At 43.8% G+C, this 19,805-nt stretch overlaps 1 protein-coding gene across 1 annotated transcript in view; it reads left to right on the top strand.

The window, feature by feature from the left end:
- Positions 1–16,990, top strand: part of PRELP (proline and arginine rich end leucine rich repeat protein) — a 36,323-nt gene extending 19,333 nt beyond the window's left edge. Inside the window, exons 2-3 of the mRNA XM_035123464.2 lie at positions 9,385–10,330; positions 15,101–16,990. Of these exons, the coding sequence (XP_034979355.2) occupies positions 9,400–10,330; positions 15,101–15,276 (1,107 nt within the window). The 5' untranslated portion in view covers positions 9,385–9,399 and the 3' untranslated portion in view covers positions 15,277–16,990. The remainder of the gene's footprint in view (positions 1–9,384; positions 10,331–15,100) is intronic.
- The last annotated feature ends 2,815 nt before the right edge of the window (positions 16,991–19,805 follow it).

Here is a 19,805-nt window from a genome sequence, read left to right on the forward strand (position 1 = left end):
TCTAGCAAGTCTGTTCAAAGGCGGGCCAAATGCTGTCAAAATTTCAAAAATCCATTGTCACAGTACCATGTCTGGGTATTATAAAAAAATGTGGCTTGTGATTACAGGCCTCTAACCCACTTTAGCTAAGTTATATTGTTAATTTTCAGGGCTTACCTCTGCTTAAAAAGCTCCAATGAAGGAGAGCTCGCCATCTTCAAATGGAGTCCGTTCCACTGTCGAATAGTTCTTACTGCCAAAAGTTCTTCCCGATGATGAGTCGTGGTCTCCTTTTGCAACTTGAATCTATTGGGTCCTAGCCTTCAGAGCAGGAGAAAATAAGCTTGCTCCATCTTCCATGAGACAGCCCTTTAGATATTTGAAGATGGCTATCCTATCTCCTCTCAGTCTCCTTTTTTCCAGGCTAAATATACCCAACTCCTTCAACCATTCCTCATAAGGCTTGGTTTCCAGAACCTTGATCATCTTGGTTGCTCTACTCTGCACATGTTCCAGCTTGTTCATATCCTTCTTAAATTTGGGGCTCCAGAACTGGACCCAGCACTCCAGATGTGGTCTGGCCAAGGTAGAATAGAGTGGGACTATGATTTCATTTTTAAGCCATGTTGTTGTTTAGTCGTTTAGTCGTGTCCGACTCTTCGTGACCCCATGGACCAGAGCACGCCAGGCACTCCTGTCTTGCACTGCCTCCCGCAGTTTGGTCAAACTCATGTTCGTAGCTTCGAGAACACTGTCCAACCATCTTGTCCTCTGTCTTCCCTTTCTCCTAGTGCCCTCAATCTTTCCCAACATCAGGGTCTTTCCCAAGGATTCTTCTCTTCTCATGAGGTGGCCAAAGTATTGGAGCCTCAGCTTCACGATCTGTCCTTCCAGGGAGCACTCAGGGCTGATTTCCTTAAGAATGGATAGGTTTGATCTTCTTGCAGTCCATGGGACTCTCAAGAGTCTCCTCCAGCACCATAATTCAAAAGCATCAATTCTTCGGCGATCAGCCTTCTTTATGGTCCAACTCTCACTTCCATACATCACTACTGGGAAAACCATAGCTTTAACTATACGGACCTTTGTCGGCAAGGTGATGTCTCTGCTTTTTAAGATGCTGTCTAGGTTTGTCATTGCTTTTCTCCCAAGAAGCAGGCGTCTTTTAATTTCGTGACTGCTGTCACCATCTGCAGTGATCAAGGAGCCCAAGAAAGTAAAATCTCTCACTGCCTCCATTTCTTCCCCTTCTATTTGCCAGGAGGTGATGGGACCAGTGGCCATGATCTTGGTTTTTTTGATGTTGAGCTTCAGACCATATTTTGCGCTCTCCTCTTTCACCCTCATTAAAAGGTTCTTTAATTCCTCCTCGCTTTCTGCCATCAAGGTTGTGTCATCTGCATATCTGAGGTTGTTGATATTTCTTCCAGCAATCTTAATTCCGGCTTGGGATTCATCTAGTCCAGCCTTTCGCATGATGAATTCTGCATATAAGTTAAATAAGCAGGGAGACAATATACAACCTTGTCGTACTCCTTTCCCAATTTTGAACCAATCAGTTGTTCCATATCCAGTTCTAACTGTAGCTTCTTGTCCCACATAGAGATTTCTCAGGAGACAGATGAGGTGATCAGGCACTCCCATTTCTTTAAGAACTTGCCATAGTTTGCTGTGGTCGACACAGTCAAAGGCTTTTGCATAGTCAATGAAGCAGAAGTAGACGTTTTTCTGGAACTCTCTAGCTTTCTCCATAATCCAGTGCATGTTTGCTATTTGGTCTCTGGTTCCTCTGCCCTTTCGAAATCCAGCTTGCACTTCTGGGAGTTCTCGGTCCACATACTGCCTAAGCCTGCCTTGTAGAATTTTAAGCATAACCTTGCTAGCGTGTGAAATGAGCGCAATTGTGCGGTAGTTGCAGCATTCTTTGGCACTGCCCTTCTTTGGAATTGGGATGTAGACTGATCTTCTCCAATCCTCTGGCCATTGCTGAGTTTTCCAAACTTGCTGGCATATTGGGTGTAGCACCTTAACAGCATCATCTTTTAAAATTTTAAACAGTTCAGCTGGAATATCATCACTTCCACTGGCCTTGTTATTAGCAATGCTTTCTAAGGCCCATTTGACTTCACTCTCCAAGATGTCTGGCTCAAGGTCAGCAACCACACTACCTGAGGTGTACGAGACCTCCATATCTTTCTGGTATAATTCCTCTGTGTATTCTTGCCACCTCTTCTTGATGTCTTCGGCTTCTGTTAGGTCCTTACCACTTTTGTCCTTGATTATGGTAATCTTTGTACGAAATGTTCCTTTCATATCTCCAATTTTCTTGAACAGATCTCTGGTTTTCCCCATTCTATTGTTTTCCTCTATTTCTTTGCATTGCTCATTTAAGAAGACCCTCTTGTCTCTCCTTGCTGTTTTAAGCCATATAGCTCTCAAATAAGCATGGCCTATGTTTTTCAGGGGTTTTATCTTTCTTTCTTTCTTTCTTTCTTTCTTTCTTTCTTTCTTTCTTTCTTTCTTTCTTTCTTTCTTTCTTTCTTTCTTTCGTCATCCACACTTCTGTTTGCCCCAATGCTTTCCCTTGGGAAAAGCTGCAGTTTAGCACTGAATTGGAACAAACGGCAATTAGGTTTCCGCTGATTGCTAATTGTTCCAGTTTAACACTAAAGACCAGATTTTCCTTGTGAAAATGTCAGAGCAAAGGCAAAATTGCTCAGACCTGTACCTAGAAAGCAGGGAGCAAGCGGGAAACCCTTGGACTCATGTTTTCCAAGCATGGGACAAGTGGAAGCATCAATGAGCCCTTTCTTTCACTACTAGTGTTATCATCTCTGGACTTAACATCTGACTTGTTGCCACTTCTGTGCCCTTTTATACCTGGAAGGTTGCTCTTTTGGTAGCAAGTGTCATCCAGTGGGCCATATATGAGCTGTAATTCCACATACATGGAAAAGAGGCTAATGATATCCAAGTTCACTAGCAGCATCTTAAGCAATAAGGAACTTGGTTATACAGCATGAGGCTAGAGAACTGAAAATGGTCAGCTTGTAAGCATTTCTTTAGTACACCCGATAAAACACTACTGCCCGGCGTCAGCAAAAATGGACTCTTGCGAGCACTATTATAAGATAGAGTTAAGCCACACAGGCTTCATATATCTGATTCTTCAGAAATCCCCTACAGCTCAGAACATTTCTCTTATCTTGCTTCAATTACAAAGGCCGTGTTCCCAGATGTGGGGAAATTGAACATATTGGTTTTGGTAGGCTGCACAGCACAGCAAGCAGAGCAACCAATATGTGCACTGCTCTGCCACAGTGAAATGAATAGGACAGAGTAAGTCTGCCTGCCTGTGTGGCACAGAGGTGCACAACTCTGTTTATCTCTGGGGTTGCTCATTGTGTGCGGGTCTTGGTACAAATAGGAGGGGGAGTGTGGCATATGGGTCAGAGCAGGACAATTTGGGCCCATTGCCATGACTGGAATAGGCTCTGAATAGGCCCTTTTAATGGAATGAAAGGTGTATACTTTAAAAACTAGAAATCTCTCTCTGTGTGTGTTCAGTTGGGTTTGGGCAGCGCCACATTTAGGTGCTGAGCTTAGGGGGCACAAAATTATGATGATGATGATGATGATATGTGTGTGTGGTGTGTGGGCAGACTAGGCTGAGTGGATTTAGGGGCCTGCCTGGGTGGGGGTTGGGGGGTTGGGGTGGGCGAATAGGCTGCAGCATAGAATCAATTGAATGAGGTGGCCCTTTTACAGGGCCGTGCCTTTGGGTAGAATAAATGTTATTTCACATAACACACGTGGGTAGGGGAGACAGGGTTGGGACAGGGCAAAATTTTACAGAACAAGCGCATTGGGGGAATGATTGTGTGTAAAATGAATGGGTCACAGAGATAACCGGGGGAGGGGGGTTGGACGGAGGAGAGGAGGGGAATCACAGGGGTAAGCCGGGGGTGGGGGGGAGAGGGGGCATAATAGGTCATGGATCAGGACAGAATTGGGGGATTCACAGGGATGAAGGAGGGGGATGAGGGGGGAATCACAGGGATAAGCCGGGGGGTGAGGGGAGGAGTGGGGGAATCACAGGGATACGTCATAGATCGGCACAGGGTAGGGGAAATCACACAAATAACCCACAGCAACACGTGGCAGGGCCACCTAGTCACCTATATTTGTACAGGTACATACTGAGAGGGTCCATAAAAAGCAGCTGTACCAAAAATAATTATTGTGAAAATGATGAATATTGGGGGGTATCCAGTTTTTTTCTTGCTTAGGGCACCATATTATCAGAGTCTGGCCCTGGTTTGGGATTTGTCAGTTGATCCAAAAGAGCTGCATGGGGGCAGAGAGAGAGAGAGAGAGAGAGAGAGAGAGAGAGAGAGAGAGAGAGAGAGAGAGAGAGCACTACCTGTGCATTTTATTGGAGACTTTTCAGTTCCTAGACTAGAGTTACACCAGCTTGACTCAGTGTTTCCAGTGTGATCAATTGCAGAATACATTCTAATAGACCACAATTCGGAGCTGTTCTTAGGTGAAATAAGCAGAAGGAGCTGCAAAATGCAACATGGTCCCTTGACTTTAAATCTTGTGATTGGATTTGTTTTCAAAAGCCAACAACTGAAGGGCCACGGGTCCCCTGGAACAAGTTACAATACAATTCTGCAAAGGGACTCTCGACAAGTTTCCAAAGCAAGCACAGTGACTTGTCTATGGTTGCAAAGGAAGTTTCTGACAGCGTATGGGCCTGAAACCATTTCTTTTCTGCCCAAGGGAGAAGCTTGCTCCTATTTTGCTGGTTGCTGTAGTCGAGAGCCTGACAGCACCCTTAAGACTATTTGGTACTGATTCATTGTCTTGTGAGTCAGCTTCCATATTAAGCATAGATCACTAAGGCGATATTTCCATTGAATGTGTTCCAAAGCTGCAATAAACCATTTTGGCAGAACTTCTAATGGCTCCAGTGCCCCTTGGCACCATTTGAGGCTCCTAAGTTAATTAGGCTCTGCTTGTGCATTTTTACAACTGAGAGAAAAAGTGTGGTGCAGATTTCAGTGGAGGCGCTTGGTGGCAGTGCTGTTAAAATATCCATGTGTGCTGAAGTGAAACACTGTGGTTCAAAGCTGTCAGGATTTTTCCACGCTCAGTAGGAGGATGCCAGGAAACCAAGAAAGTAACCTCACCCACCTCATCACACCCCAGCTAAGCAACTTTCCCTTTCCTCTCCATATGTTCTGACAATTTGCATTCACATTTGCCAGATACATACATTGTGTTGGAATATTTGCAACCTTGGAACCTCGGCATTGCTTCTGCCTTGCTAAGGATTTAATAAGTTGACGGTTGCAAAATCACTTGGACCCAGCCATTTCCCTTGCATGGCTTTAATGATGACAACCACTGTGCCTGTTTGGATCTAGCTGCCTTGTGCTTCGGGGTTTTAAAGACCAGATGTCCAAAGCATTTCTCCCTTCTCTCTGTGTGTCACATTCTTTTAAAAATCTGGCCATAATTGGAGCTGTGTTTGGTATACTGAAAAATCTGCCTCTTGCTTTGATGCCTAATGAGAACCAAGTCCTTAGGAAGCCCGATGGATGGAGTGACGGAATGCAGGGGAAAACTTAATTTCATAATTTGAGTATTATTTTCTTTTTATTGATGACATTCCTATGTTCTCTGGGTGGCACAGCTAAATATGGCTAGGATACAACATGAAAAATAAAATGAATCACAATTGCCGTTTGAGACACAGCACAGCAGAGATTTAGCAACACAATTAAGCATGAATAAGTCCTTAAAAATTTAAAGGATACACTAATAAAAGTAGGATAGTGGCGGGTGTGCAATTGAATTCCAATCTTCAGTGCTACCATGCAAAACAATTTGGACCCAGAATTAGATAGATCCCCAAATACTTATTAGGATTTATCACAAGCCGAGAACAGGAGCGAGTAAATGAAGTCATCATAAGATTTTTTTTTTTAAAAAAAGAATCATTGTGTATATTGGCACTCTTTTCTCTAGTTCAGCTTTCCCATGCAAACAATTGGCTTTGTGCAAGATGCACGTTTGGGTGGATCAAAAGCTGTTGTGTTATTTTGCACAGGATTCAGACAGGGCAGGATGGGAGGTTAAAATGCCTCCCATCAAATCCTGCAAGCAATTTTTTTTTAAAGGAGCCACAGTCCAAATACATAGGTATAGGTGCATGAGTCTCCTTTCCCTTCCTGACATGAAAAATGAAGAAATGGTAGGCATTAGCTTTTCAGTAAGAAGACAGCAGTTCTCTGCACCTTTCTCAGCTGCTATTACACCTACAGGTTCTTTACAGCTTTCAACAAGGACATTGTTGTACAGGCTACAATTTGCTCACATTTCCTTCACAGCTGTGACCATGAGAAGCCCTCTTATTCCTCCGACACTCTTGAGAATAAGGGCCAGATGGTTGTTTAAAAAGAGGATTCTATTCTTCAGTGAGATATTTATCCTACGGTAGACCTACTCTAGCAGTGGCAGTGTGGTATCCCAGCTTCCAAGCAATAAAGGGAAGGGCAGTCCTGTTGCAGAGGTTAGCTATGCTTATGCTTGCAAACAAGGTAGATGTGCTCTTTGTTTTCAAGATGAAGGAAACGCACACAATTGAAAGGATGGTGCTGAAAAATGAGGTATTCTGAAAATGGAACTGGCTAGCAGGTGCTCCTCAGATTTTCAAAAACATATACAGTACTTAAAAAGCTGTCCGAGTGTAATCATCACCATCATCAATAAAACAGCCATTTTTAAAATGTACAGAATGCTGTGGGATTGGGAGGAAAAGATACAATGGAGAACTTTGTATGTTTTACAGCATTAGCTGTCCATCCACATAATTCTTTAAAAGAGGTATATAAATAAGATAACAGGCCTAAACGGTTTTCAACTGCAGGGTTTGTTGTGCAAATCACTTCCTTTTGGTATCGTAAAAAGGAGACGAGATGGCAAGCTGTAAGCACATGATTTATGAAAAACCAAAAACCAAATATATGCACTGCAATACGTATTCATGAGCTTAGGAAATGCCCTTGGTAAAGGCAGGTGCTCTCCCTTTTCCAGGGAACCCTCCTGTACTTAAGGCTGGAAGCCAGCTGTGCTGGTGGCACAAGTGGCACTGATCCAAGGCAGCAGGCTGGGTTGCCAGGCTGCAAGACGGGGATCACATTTATCTCGTTCACAAATCCACAGCTATGAAAAGAAAGCTATGAAAATTGAAGATATTGAGTGCAGTATTCAACTAAGTTGACCGATTTAACTTAATGAACATGACTGTGTTAGGACTACAGATTTCACTAGGTCTGCTCTGAGTGCAACTTAGTTGACTACCACCATAAAGCAGTACATCTAATTCCCTAAAGTATGAGTCAAGGAACCAGAAAATGGAGCAAAAGAACCCCACACCTTAGCATTCTCCTCTTCTAGTTTCTGTGGCAAATATTCCTTGTTTGTTTATTGGCTGTATGCATGTTCTCCAAACATTTACTGAATATCTTAGGCATCCACATTTGATGTACAAGTATTTGCGAGGTTTGACAGTTCTCTGTTGGCTGATGTGATCAGCATTTGATAGCATCTTTTTTTATTAATAATTTTTATTAGTTTTCATTTATAACAATCCAATAAAAGCCACATTAATACAACACCAAATTATAATACGATTAAAAAAGCCAATGATCCAATACCAAATTAAACAATTTTGAAGGACTTCCCGTGTTCTGGATTTCAGGAAATGATGTTCTTATTTCATCCTGCTCCAATACTTTTAGTCCAAATACGACAATTCCGATCTTGATCCTTTATTTTAACAGCCTCTGATCGGATGACTTTCATTCACATTTGATGGCATCTTACATGCAGTAGCAGACATGTACAGTAGCTTTCAGCAGCTGACAGTATCTGACAACAGACATGCAGTAGCAATTAGTATTTGGAAGTAATTTCAATAGTTAATTTGCAACAACACATTTTAGTTAATTTATTTATTAATTAATTAAAATCATTAAATTAATAAAAACAAATTAATGTAAAAAATAACAAATTTCAACATCAATATTTCACTGTTGAAATTTGAAAATTAAGCAGATTTTACCTAAATCTAGTATGAGCTCTAGTAGAAAGTACCTGAGCTCAAAGCCTAGGGTTGTATCCAATTCTAGTTCTATACAGAGTTTAACTATCATAGGATCATAGAATTGCAGAGTTGGAAGGTACAACGAGGGTCATCTAGTCCAACCTCCTACAATGCAAGAATCCGGCCCACAGCCATCTGGAGTGGGCATGAACCACCAATCCTCTCTTTTAAGATCTTTAAGACTAGGAAAAAAATATTGAATTATTTTATACAGTATTGGCTGAATCTGTCTATAACTGATGTGCATTTATTGTACTGTTGTACTGTAATACTAATTTTTGAAAGCCAGTTTGCCATGACCTTGTCCTAAAAAGGTGGAATATAGATAGGTCCATTAATTTCACTAGGTCTACTCTGAGCAGAACTCATTTAGTGATGACCCTTGGCCTTTTTCTTTACCACTAACAGCCAACTCCTTACCAGTCATACCTTTCTTAAATCTTTGTCCCTGGCTGGAGTGCCTCTCATTGCCTGGCTGGAGGACAGAGCAGGGTGTATGAGTGTGTGTGGAAACCAGCCTCCAGCACAAATATAAGATCTACATGCATTGCTTTGCCCACTTTTGCCTCTGGCCCTGGATGCCACTGGCCCCCATAAGGTTGGCCAGAAGAGGATGTGGCCTTTGAGCTGAAGAACTTTCTCTACTCCCCCCCCCCGGTATACAGGATTGCAGAGGTGTAGCTGGGGGGGCATTGTGCACTCGGCCCCACATCGTGGGGGGCGGCGCTTACCATGGGGCCTGCAGCATGCTCAAGCCATGCGTCCCTCCTGGGTGTGATGTGGTGGTTCGGGTGCCTGCAGGCTCCACACTGCCTGAAACAGCAGTATGGGACTTGTGTCTGCCCGCCGCCTCCCCTTCAACCACCCTACAGCTGAAGGGGAGGTGGCAGGCGAACTCCTTGGAGGCTCCGCAGCATGCCCTGTCCCGTCACGCCCCACTCTGTGGACAGCTTGCCCCACCCCTAGGGTGCGCATGCTGCTCCGGGCAGCTTAGCAGCTATCTATGCCCACTGCCTGACCACAGAAAGTTGTGTACCAAATAAGCTATGTACTACTGGCCATTAAAACACACACACACACACACACACACACACACTTCACTTTTGCACCTAAAGGTACTCTGGTCAGGGAAATCCAGTCCTGGAGAAAAGGACAGCAACACTAAGTTAATTTCCAATATGTATGTGTCATGGTCCAATTTTCAATGGTTTCTTCTTGTCTTCTAACAGGCAACTGTCTAGACCATGAAGGGGCTTGCCAGACTGATTTTCCCACTCATTCTTGTGCTGATTTGTGAGGTGAATGGACAGAGGCGCAAGCCTGGAAGAAAGCGTGCTACTCCTCCACCCTCTGAACCAGTTGAACCGACAGAATTGCCTCCGCCTCTGCCACCTGGACCTCCCTCAGTTTTCCCAGACTGCCCTAGAGAATGTTTCTGCCCTCCAGATTTCCCTTCAGCCATTTACTGTGATAGCCGCAACCTGAGAAAAGTGCCTATCTTCCCACCCAGGGCCCATTATATCTACCTGCAGAATAACTTCATTGATGAGCTTCCTGAAGAGTCCTTCAAGAATGCCACAGAGCTGAGGTGGATTAATCTGGATAACAACCGCATCGCGAAGGTGAACAAGAAGGTGCTGGATAGGTTGGAAAGCCTTATGTTCCTGTACATGGAGAAGAATCATCTTAGGGAAGTACCCAACAATTTGCCTCCCAATCTGGAACAACTTCGGCTGAGCAGGAACCGGATCTCCAAGATCCCTGCTGGTGTATTCAACAACCTGAATCACCTCATCCTCTTAGACCTTCATCACAATGAGCTGAATGATGGAAACTTCAACAAAAATACTTTCAAGGGGCTCAAGAACCTCATGCAGCTCAACTTAGCTCACAACAGGCTACACAAGATGCCACCTTCGGTTCCCAATGCAATCCACCAGCTCTTCCTAGACGAGAATCAAATCGAAGACATCCCCAACAACTACTTCAAAGATTTCCCCAACTTGGCTTTCATTAGGCTTAACTACAATAAGCTCTCCGACAAAGGACTGCCCAAGAATTCCTTCAACCTCACTAACTTGCTGGTGTTGCACTTGGCATACAACAACCTCACTAACATCCCCTACATCAACTCCAGGCTGGAGCACCTCTACTTGAATAACAATTCCATTGAAAGTAAGTCAGCAGAGATGGCTAGGCCTACAGGAGAACATGTGGCAGAACCAAGCCACCTAAGAATGGTCATCAAGGCCAGTCCAAGACATTTTGCTTCCTGAGGTGAAGCAGCAAATGGTGCCCAAGTCAAGATATATAGTGCCCATACTTTTCTTCTGAGGCAGAAAATCTAGCCAATGCTTTTGGGCCATACACTTTCGGGCAAAGCCCATGTCATTTCATAGGACAGGTGTCATCCCACAGAGTGCGCAAGCACAGTCATGGGAATAACAAAGCCCTTACCACCCCCAGATGTTTGTGCTGCTGGAGCTCCCACCACCTGCTAGCTTGATTGAAAACATCTGCAGGAGAGCAAGAATGCAGAATCCTTTCCAGAAATTCTTAGCAAGCAAAGGAAACAATAAGCCATGACACAACTGGCCCAAGTGCTATTTCCCCCCCAAAACACACACACACACACACACACACACACATTGCTTTAAACTTTTGGCACTCTGGAAGAGCAGTGGGTTAGGCCAATAAAGCCAATTTATACAATGGGCTCCAAAGAGAGAAAATGTAGTTAAATTCTGAGTAACTTTATTCACATCTGGCAGCTCAAGGCAAAAACATTTCATTTGAACCAGGCTAGCTCATTGATGCAACATTTATGACTCCCGTGCTCAGCAGAACACAGGCAGGATCTAGGACTAATTATTCTTGTGTTAAAATTACAAGTTTTTGTTTTAAATTCATAACTTAGATTCACTCGCCTTGGAGTCTCTAGTCTAAGGTTATCCTAAGGTCACACTTTACATCTTTTATTAGCAAGTACAAAGGCTAGAGACCTACTTTTAGAAGCAGGGAAATGTGGAGCTCAGATTTATTTGGGGCTTTTTCTTCTTAAGCCCACAGCATTGAAGTTGACACTTAGCTTGGATATCACCCAGAATAATGCAACAGGACTTGCCCCATTTCAGGGGGCACCCCCAAACTTCTTAACCCCTTGGGGAGTTTTGTCAGGATTAAGACATAAAGGATTTTAAAACTTCTTTTGAACAGATAAGCATGTTTTTTTCACAGCATCAGTTGTTCCATCTGTGCAGTAAGGATAAAAGGACTTTTGCACAGCAGGGATGTGATACTTGTGGGTGCAGATATTTTACTAAATGGTAATGGGGTCTCATTAGTGCTTCAGTTTGAGGGTACTAATTACTTCATTAGTTGCTTTCAGTTAGAGATGCACTCCAGCAAAGGGCATCACCAAACCTTGCCCTTTGCTCTGCCTAGGTTGCTAGAAGCTACATGAGGGAAAATATAATATAAGGAGCATCAGCCTTTGGGGGACTGTGTAGGTGGTATTCAACTAAGTTTACTCAGAGTAGAACCACAGAAATTAATGACAGGAACTAAGTTTAAATGGGTCTACTGTGACTAAAATGTTATTTTCTACCACCCAGTGGGTATATTTTGAACTTTAAGGAAGGGCCATGGGTGCCAATCACAAAAATGGCTGCCGTCAGGATGTGGCATAACAAGAAATGGCTGCCTCTCCTCAAAGAGCAGAAAAAGAGACAAGGCCACAAAATGGTGCCCTCCTATTTCAGCCACTAGCATGCTCACCCCCAGAGAGAAGCACTTTGCACCTCTCCTCTGCTCAAATTGGATAGGGAGGTGGGTGTCCAAGCATGACAGATAATGAAATGTTGCCATGTTTAATTGGCAATGTAAGAGAGGGTAAGCCAGTGCAGACAGGAACTGATTAGGAAGAACCAACATCTCTCTTATGTTGTGGGTTTTTTAAAATGGGTTAGGTACCAAGGCCTTTTGCAGACACCATAGAGCAGGGGTAGGCAACCTAAGGCCCGTGGGCCGGATGTGGCCCAATCGCCTTCTCAATCTGGCCCGCAGACGGTCTGGGAATCAGCATGTTTTTACATGAGTAGAATGTGTGCTTTTATTTAAAATGCATCTCTGGGTTATTTGTGGGGCATAGGAATTTGTTCATCCCCCCACCCCAAAAATATATATATAGTCCGGCCCACCACATGGTCTGAGGGACAGTGGACTGGCCCACGGCTGAAAAAGGTTGCTGACCCCTGACATAGGAGATACTGGTGGGCACACTGGTGACCATGGGCACCAAGTTGGTGACCCCATCCTAGCCCTGCCCCCTGATATTCTCAAGATGACTGAAACAATAAGAGAAGAAATGGCATGGATATAATCCTTAGCTGGTGCCATGGCATGAAATAGAAACTGTTTGCACTGAGATTCAAGTGCACGTATGGTTCATGATTCAGCAACAGGAAGCAAATTCTGATTCATGAACTCTTTTAATTAAGATTGCTGTTAATCATAATTGCAGTGCTTATAATGTGCAATGCCTTGGAGCCAAGCATGGCTTTTTACCAACCTCTTTGCCTTACATCCTCAGCTGGTTCCTTTAAAAGGGTCTCTCTCTCTCTCTCTCTCTCTCTCTCTCTCTCTCTCTCTCTCTCTCTCTCTCTCTCTCTCTCTCTCTCTCTTAATAATAGCTGCCACCCCTACGCTGGCTTCTCTAGGAAATATATCAGCTTGCTTCTGTTATATATTTTTAAAGCCCAGGTATCTAGCTTTCAGAAGCATAAGCACAGGAAAGCAATTGATCAAATGAAGGCTTTGTTGTGCTATGAACAAGTTCCAAATCTGATGCAAGGTTTGCCATATTGTTCATGTTGCAAAGCTTAATAATAATAATAATAATAATAATAATAATTAAATAAATAAAGCTGGCTCAGGGTGGGAGTTGGATGGGGACTGTGGCTTCATTGGCCATAGTCCCAATGAGAAGTGGACCCCCTGTCTCAAACACACACACACCATGAGTCTGATGCTTGCAATGCCAACAATCCTCTGATCCTTTGTCTAACAGGCTTGTTGAAATCCCCAAGTAGAGTCAAAGGTGGTTTGTTGATATGTAAATCCCATGCCATTGACAGAGAGGAGGAAAGAAGCATATGTAAACATAATTTTACCAACCACCACTACCACTACTCCAGGCTGGCTTTGCCTAAACATGGTACAAAAGAGTATTAGACTTTACTCTTACTCAGTACTTCCACCAGTGATGTGTGCCTTTGGGTAACTGATCAGACTTCAGGGAAGTGATATAAGGAGGGTAGGGGCAGAGCCAATCAGGGCTAGGGATGAATGATATTGTAATCTAAATATGAGTAAATGTCTGCTAAGCAACAGATTAATTAACACCTAAAAACTGAGCCTTTTTAGAAAGGGTGTAGTAGTTGGCTACTTGATAACACTCTGGGCCTCCAGATATTGCTAGATTAGAATTTCCATTAGTCTTGATTGTCACACTGGCTGAGGCTGATGGAGTCTGGGAACATCTGGAGGAGCATAGGTTAGCGATCCCTGAATTACAGAATACTTAAGGTTCTTTGAAGAATAGATCAAAGGAAGAGGTTGGATGTTTTCCTGCTTAAATAATGGCCTACTTTGTTGGTTAGGTGTGTGTTTTTTAAAGCAACTGTTTCCCCCCTTTAAATAATGTTAGCCAGTATTTATAAATCACAATCAGCAAAGGCCCAGTAACTTATTTATTTTATCTTCATAACATCTCCAGCGAGGGAGCCATTTGAATAGTTTCATTTTACAATAATAATACGGATGAGAGTCTTTATTAACCTGAGGCCATCTAGTGTTATGTTTGAGCAGGTCTTTGGAACCTAGAAGTGGAACAACCCTGTTCTGTTGATATAATGCTGCAGCTGCTTATCATCACCATCTGAGTGGCACTGAATGCCTCTTACCAAAACTAACATGAAGGGTATGCAAGACCCCCTGTAGAAATGCATGTCTGTGTTGTTGGTATGGTAGGACTCAGATGGCAGAGGTGCATAGGAGGGCAGTGGGGGCCTCGGAGCAGAGTTCTGGGTCTTCCTAAGCCTCTTCCTTCTCTCCCCCCCCCCCCCCGCTTTTTGCCCGGAATCAGAGCTGCTCAATGACAAATGCAGACTGATTCCAAGGCTTAACCTGCAGAGAGACCCAGTGGCCAATTTGTCTTCCATATGGGAAACTGAGTGCAAGTTTCTCAGTTTTCTAATGTGGTTCACAACGGGCAAAACTTGTATTGCTTACCTAAATGCATCCCATCACTTTAGCAATCAATAGCTATACAGTACATGAATGAAGTCACATATCTGTACCAAGCATTTCACATTCCAACCACCAAGCATTTAGTTACATCTTTACATCGGAACTGCTTTAAGATTGGAATGCACAGATTGCAATATTCTGTACTAGTCTGAATAGTACAGGGAAGGCATGGATATCCAATATGATAAACACCAAGCTGTGCTACATTAATCCCTTTTCTAAGCAGCCTTGGAATGCGACATTCACCCTTTTCTAACATTTTACATCTATGTGCTATGTTCACTTTTGTGGTGTGGGTACACACAACAGCATTGTTGCCAACCTCTTTTGAAAGATGTCTGTATCATTTATAAACTAGATTATACAGGTCTATGAAATGAGGGTGGTGGGGGGGTGATATGGGACTTGAGATATGAGCCGGGAAAGCCCTTGTTCAAAGCAGACAAGGAGGATTTCTCCAGATATTTCACAATGATGAATGGAAACATAAGGCCAAAAGGAACCACTGCAGTCTAATAACCTTGGATTTTGAACTGACGATTGGTGGAAGCCCAGGGGGTGAAAAGAGAAGTGCAGAATCAATTACGGTATCTTGACTCTCCTAACTTACCGCTGTGCTTTCTTTTCTCTGTTTAGAAATCAACGGGACCCAGATTTGCCCCAATTCTATGGTCGCTTTCCATGAACCATCCTCAGATTTCGAAAACGTGCCCCGTCTCCGCTATCTGCGCCTGGATGGCAACCATCTGAAGCCACCAATCCCCTTGGACCTGATGATGTGCTTCCGACTCTTGCAATCTGTCGTGTTCTAAGCCTCGCAGCAATCGCCACTCCTCTGGGACTTTGGCTTTGCACAGTGACTTGATTTCAGTCTATGTTAGACATGGGGAATATATGTTATCATCCCTACCCTGACCTTGCTGCCCCATTGCCTTCTCTTAACTGCTCCATTCTGCTGCTGCTGCCTCCTCCTTCTGTTGCAGGAAACTCTGCAGGTCTTGTTTTACACAGCATCTTACAGAGTCTCCTAGGAGAGTTCCACAGATTCCTCTTTGATATGTGTATTATCCACAGAAGAGCTAGAAGTTACAGTAATACTGGCTTCTTAAATACCAACCCCTTAATTTGTCTCAAAATTAGAGTAGGGAACACACCCAGAAGCAGCATTTCTGTTGTACTCTTGCTGTCTAACACTTCAGATTGAGTTATTTGCACCCACCCACCCCTAGCCAACAACATCAAGCTTATAAAGGAAGTTGGATTTGTTATTATGATCAAGACCAAAAAGAAGAAGAAGAGGAAGCAATTTCATTTAAATAGGTAAAATTTCAAAGTGCCATTTGTGTAATAAGGATGCTGGATCAAAAGGAAAGGAATATTCAAATTTATTTATAGATGACGGGCACTCATAAATACCATGATAATAGGAACACCATACTGTGGCATGTGCTAATGAATAGATAAAAGTGCATAGCAGATTGTATTCTGTGGAGCCATGTGAAGTGCATTGTGTGTACAATGAAGAGTGACAGAGAACAGATATCCCCCCCCCCCCGTTTATGCTCTTATGGGATGATACGGGTGATGGTAGCAACATACGGTCAGAATGTACCTGAGTTGCCAAACATAATGTGATCACCGGGATTTGGATGGTGGTACTTTAACAGCGAGGGACCCAGGTGGCGCTGTGGTTAAACCACTGAGCCTAGGGCTTGCTGATCAGAAGGTTGGCGGTTTGAATCCCTGTGACGGGGTGAGCTCCCGTTGTTTGGTCCCAGCTCCTGCCAACCTAGCAGTTTGAAAGCACGTCAAAATGCAAGTAGATAAATAGGAACCGCTACAGCGGGAAGGTAAACAGCGTTTCCATGTGCTGCTCTGGTTTGCCAGAAGCGGCTTTGTCATGCTGGCCACATGACCTGGAAGCTATACGCCGGCTCCCTCGGCCAATAATGCGAGATGAGCGCGCAACCCCAGAGTCGGTCACAACTGGACCTAATTGTCAGGGGTCCCTTTACCTTTACCTTTACTTTAACAGCACCATTTTAAAATGAGAATAATTGCTTGATTAATTACTCATTCTCTTCCCCACAGTATAATTCCACTTCAGTTCGCTACTGTGACACAAGTGGTACTAGAAAGAAATTGCCAAAAGATAGAACGGTGTACCTTGAAAGGACAATCCCATTGCCATGATGATTTGAAGGATATAGCCATACGTTCTGGGTCGTGTGTATGTGTTTGTATGTGGGAGTCTTTTTGCATACGAGGCTGCTTATCAGAACGCTCTGTCGCCTCACTAACTTTCACACAATTTCCCTTTGCAATGTCTATACAGGACAGATGTCACAAAGGAAATTGCACCTCCCCATCTTTCAGCCGATGCCCCCTTGAAGCTCCTAAGCATAATGTTGCTTTCCCTTTCAGTAAAATTACTCAAAGAGGAGGAGCAACAGCATGCCAAAATACAGTTGAGAGAAGCCATGGGCATGTGGAACTGAGCTGGCATGGACTATTCTCTTGGAATAGGAACAATAAACATATATTGTTATGTTAGAAACAACTAACAGATATCAATAGAGTCCCATATAGATGAGTAGATATCCCTCCATTGTGTGTGTGTGTGGGGGTGCAGCAGGGTACCAGTGGCGAACATTAGGCTCTCAAATTCCAGCGGCACCCTGTGAGGTGCTAATATTTGGTGCCCCCACCTCTTGCACTTTGTTATACAGCATTATTGTGGTGCCCCCTACAGTGTGGGGCCCAGTGGGGCCAAACCAGTCATGTTGTTGTTTAGTAGTTTAGTTGTGTCCAACTCTTCATGAACCCATGGACCAGAGCACACCAGGCACTCCTGTCTTCCACTGCCTCCTGCAGTTTAGTCAAACTCATGTTGGAGGCTTTGAGAACCCTGTCCAACCATCTCATCCTCTATCGTCCCCTTCTCCTTGTGCCCTCAATCTTTCCCAACATCAGGGTCTTTTCCAGGGAGTCTTCTCTTCTCATGAGGTGGCCAAAGTATTGGAGCCTCAGCTTCAGGATCTGTCCTTCCAATGAGCACTCAGGGCTGATTTCCTTAAGAATGGATAGGTTTGATCTTCTTGTAGTCCAAGTGGTTGCCCAAAGGACTCCCAAGGAGAGGGAAGAGGAGGCTGAGGGAACAAGGGAGGGTGTTCAAAAAAGGGTGAAAGGTTGCCAGCTCTGCAGGCAAGGGGTGACATAACTAGGCTCCTGAGCCCCACAGGGGTGCCACATAAAGAATGTATTTGGTCAAGGGAACCATGCATGGACTCAATAACATTGAAAACCTCTGCCACATGGAAGCATTCATGGGCACCAACTATAGGTGGTGGAAGGGGGTTTGGCCCCCTCAATATTTGTGCACAGGGGGCCAAGTCCTCCAATATTGAGGGGGGGGAACCATCCCTCGCTGATGATGGGAGAGCGCTCGCATGCCAGGCAGGGGCAGCACAGGCAGAGGGGGAAGATCACCCTCTGCGCTCCCCATATGCCCCTGCTGCTGGGAGAGCACTGCACTGGCATGCTAGGTGGGGGTGGGATGCATCATGTGACCCCAGCCCCCCCTCAATGTCAGCACCCCTGGAAACATTACATGAGGATTAGACATCTATGTGACTTTTCCAGAGCTGTATCCACAAACACAGGTTTACTTGAAAACCCTGGGATTCTGTTCAGAGATCCATTCAAGAAATGTCACAGTCCCCAGGTAATATTCCCATGCAGAGGTGCTTGTGTAATAATTTTAAAATGTCAATTGGTGAACATAAACATTACATCAGAAGGGGACCCCAGTGGATAAACAGGGCGCAAGACTTTCCTATTCTGCTGACCTATATGAGTCACTTCCAACACATGGAGCAGTTCCCTTCTCCTAATCACTTGACACCGACTGAGCTATGTTTGCTCAACTCACTTCCATGACTCAGGCCCCTTTTGATCCTCATGATTTGCTCTGCCCCAAGAGCCAGGTTCCACTCTGCATGCTCTCTAAATCCTTCTTTATAGCCAATCAAGTCTTTTTTACAGCTTAGTGAAATGAAACTCAGTGGGGGTTTCTTGAAAGAAAATTAGGCTTTGGACCTGTGCATAACTTCTCCGGTTGAGATTCTTCAGTACATTTTCATATTTCAACCCTCAGTTCCAAGAGCTCTAATAACTCTCTGGTGACTCAGAAAAGCTGATGATTTAGTTCACTGGCCATTCTCATGTTCTCTTCTCCTTTCACATTGGATTTGAAGATTTTGTTATGTGCTTCCCACTTACCTGAGCTGAAAGGCAATGACACGGGGTCTTGCTTTCTTTGGATGAGAGAGCACTGGAGACATATAGTGTTTTTATAATAATCGAAGTATAAATATGCAGCAGAGCATAATAGAAATAGAGACTTCTAGAGAAGGCCCTACACCCTAAGGTGCTTCACCTTCAACCATCAAACAGCTCCAGATTCTTCCACTGCCTTCCTGATTCTCTCTTACAATTCAGACTGAAAGACTTGAATACTGAGAAATATCTCCTGTCATGATTTTTCCTGCAGCCCCTTCATCACTTCTGCTATACTCCACAAACCAGTATGAAGTCAACCATGCTAAATGTAAATGAAGCTCTGCAATCAGCAATATACACAACCTAGCCTCTTCTTTCTTTCTACCATCTATCTATCTATCTATCTATCTATCTATCTATCTATCTATCTATCTATCTAATCAATCTCTGCTCTTTCCAAACCACTGCTTGGGTGGAGCCTTAATCCAAAACCTTGAAAACAGAGGACTCTGGATTTTGTCCCTAATGACCAAACAACCTCAGTCCACTGGACATCCCTCCGGATAAAACTCAGCATATCCCACTGGTACCCATGTTGGGGTTGGGCATGCTTGGGGTCATTTATTTTAATGGAAATGCAGGCATGAAACTTGCTTTTAATTTAATCTATCTTTCTATCTATCTTTGGGGCTGTACTTGGCCTTTTGTTACACCGGTGTAAGCTAGCGTAACCCCGTTGATATTTGTTGAGTTACTCTGGATTTATGCTTGTAACATTTGGGACATGATCTGCTGGTTTCTTTTTATATCATATTAAATATGTTGTGTAAGTTTCAACTTTGTTGGTTTGAGGTGGGTGAGGCGGGGTGGGAATTGCCACCAAAATATTTGCCACATTCTGTTTTCCATTTCTGCCAAAGCCATTAGCAGGTGACAATATCCATCTCTATGCTGTGGTAAGCTTCACCTGCTAATTTCTGTTAAAGGTACAAAAGGGGATCAGGCCATTTCCCCCTGATCAATTGGTAATACTATTTCATATGATATCAGCTACAATGAA

Source organism: Zootoca vivipara, chromosome 7 (assembly GCF_963506605.1).
Source record: "Zootoca vivipara chromosome 7, rZooViv1.1, whole genome shotgun sequence".
Classification (NCBI taxonomy): Eukaryota; Metazoa; Chordata; class Lepidosauria; order Squamata; family Lacertidae; genus Zootoca; species Zootoca vivipara.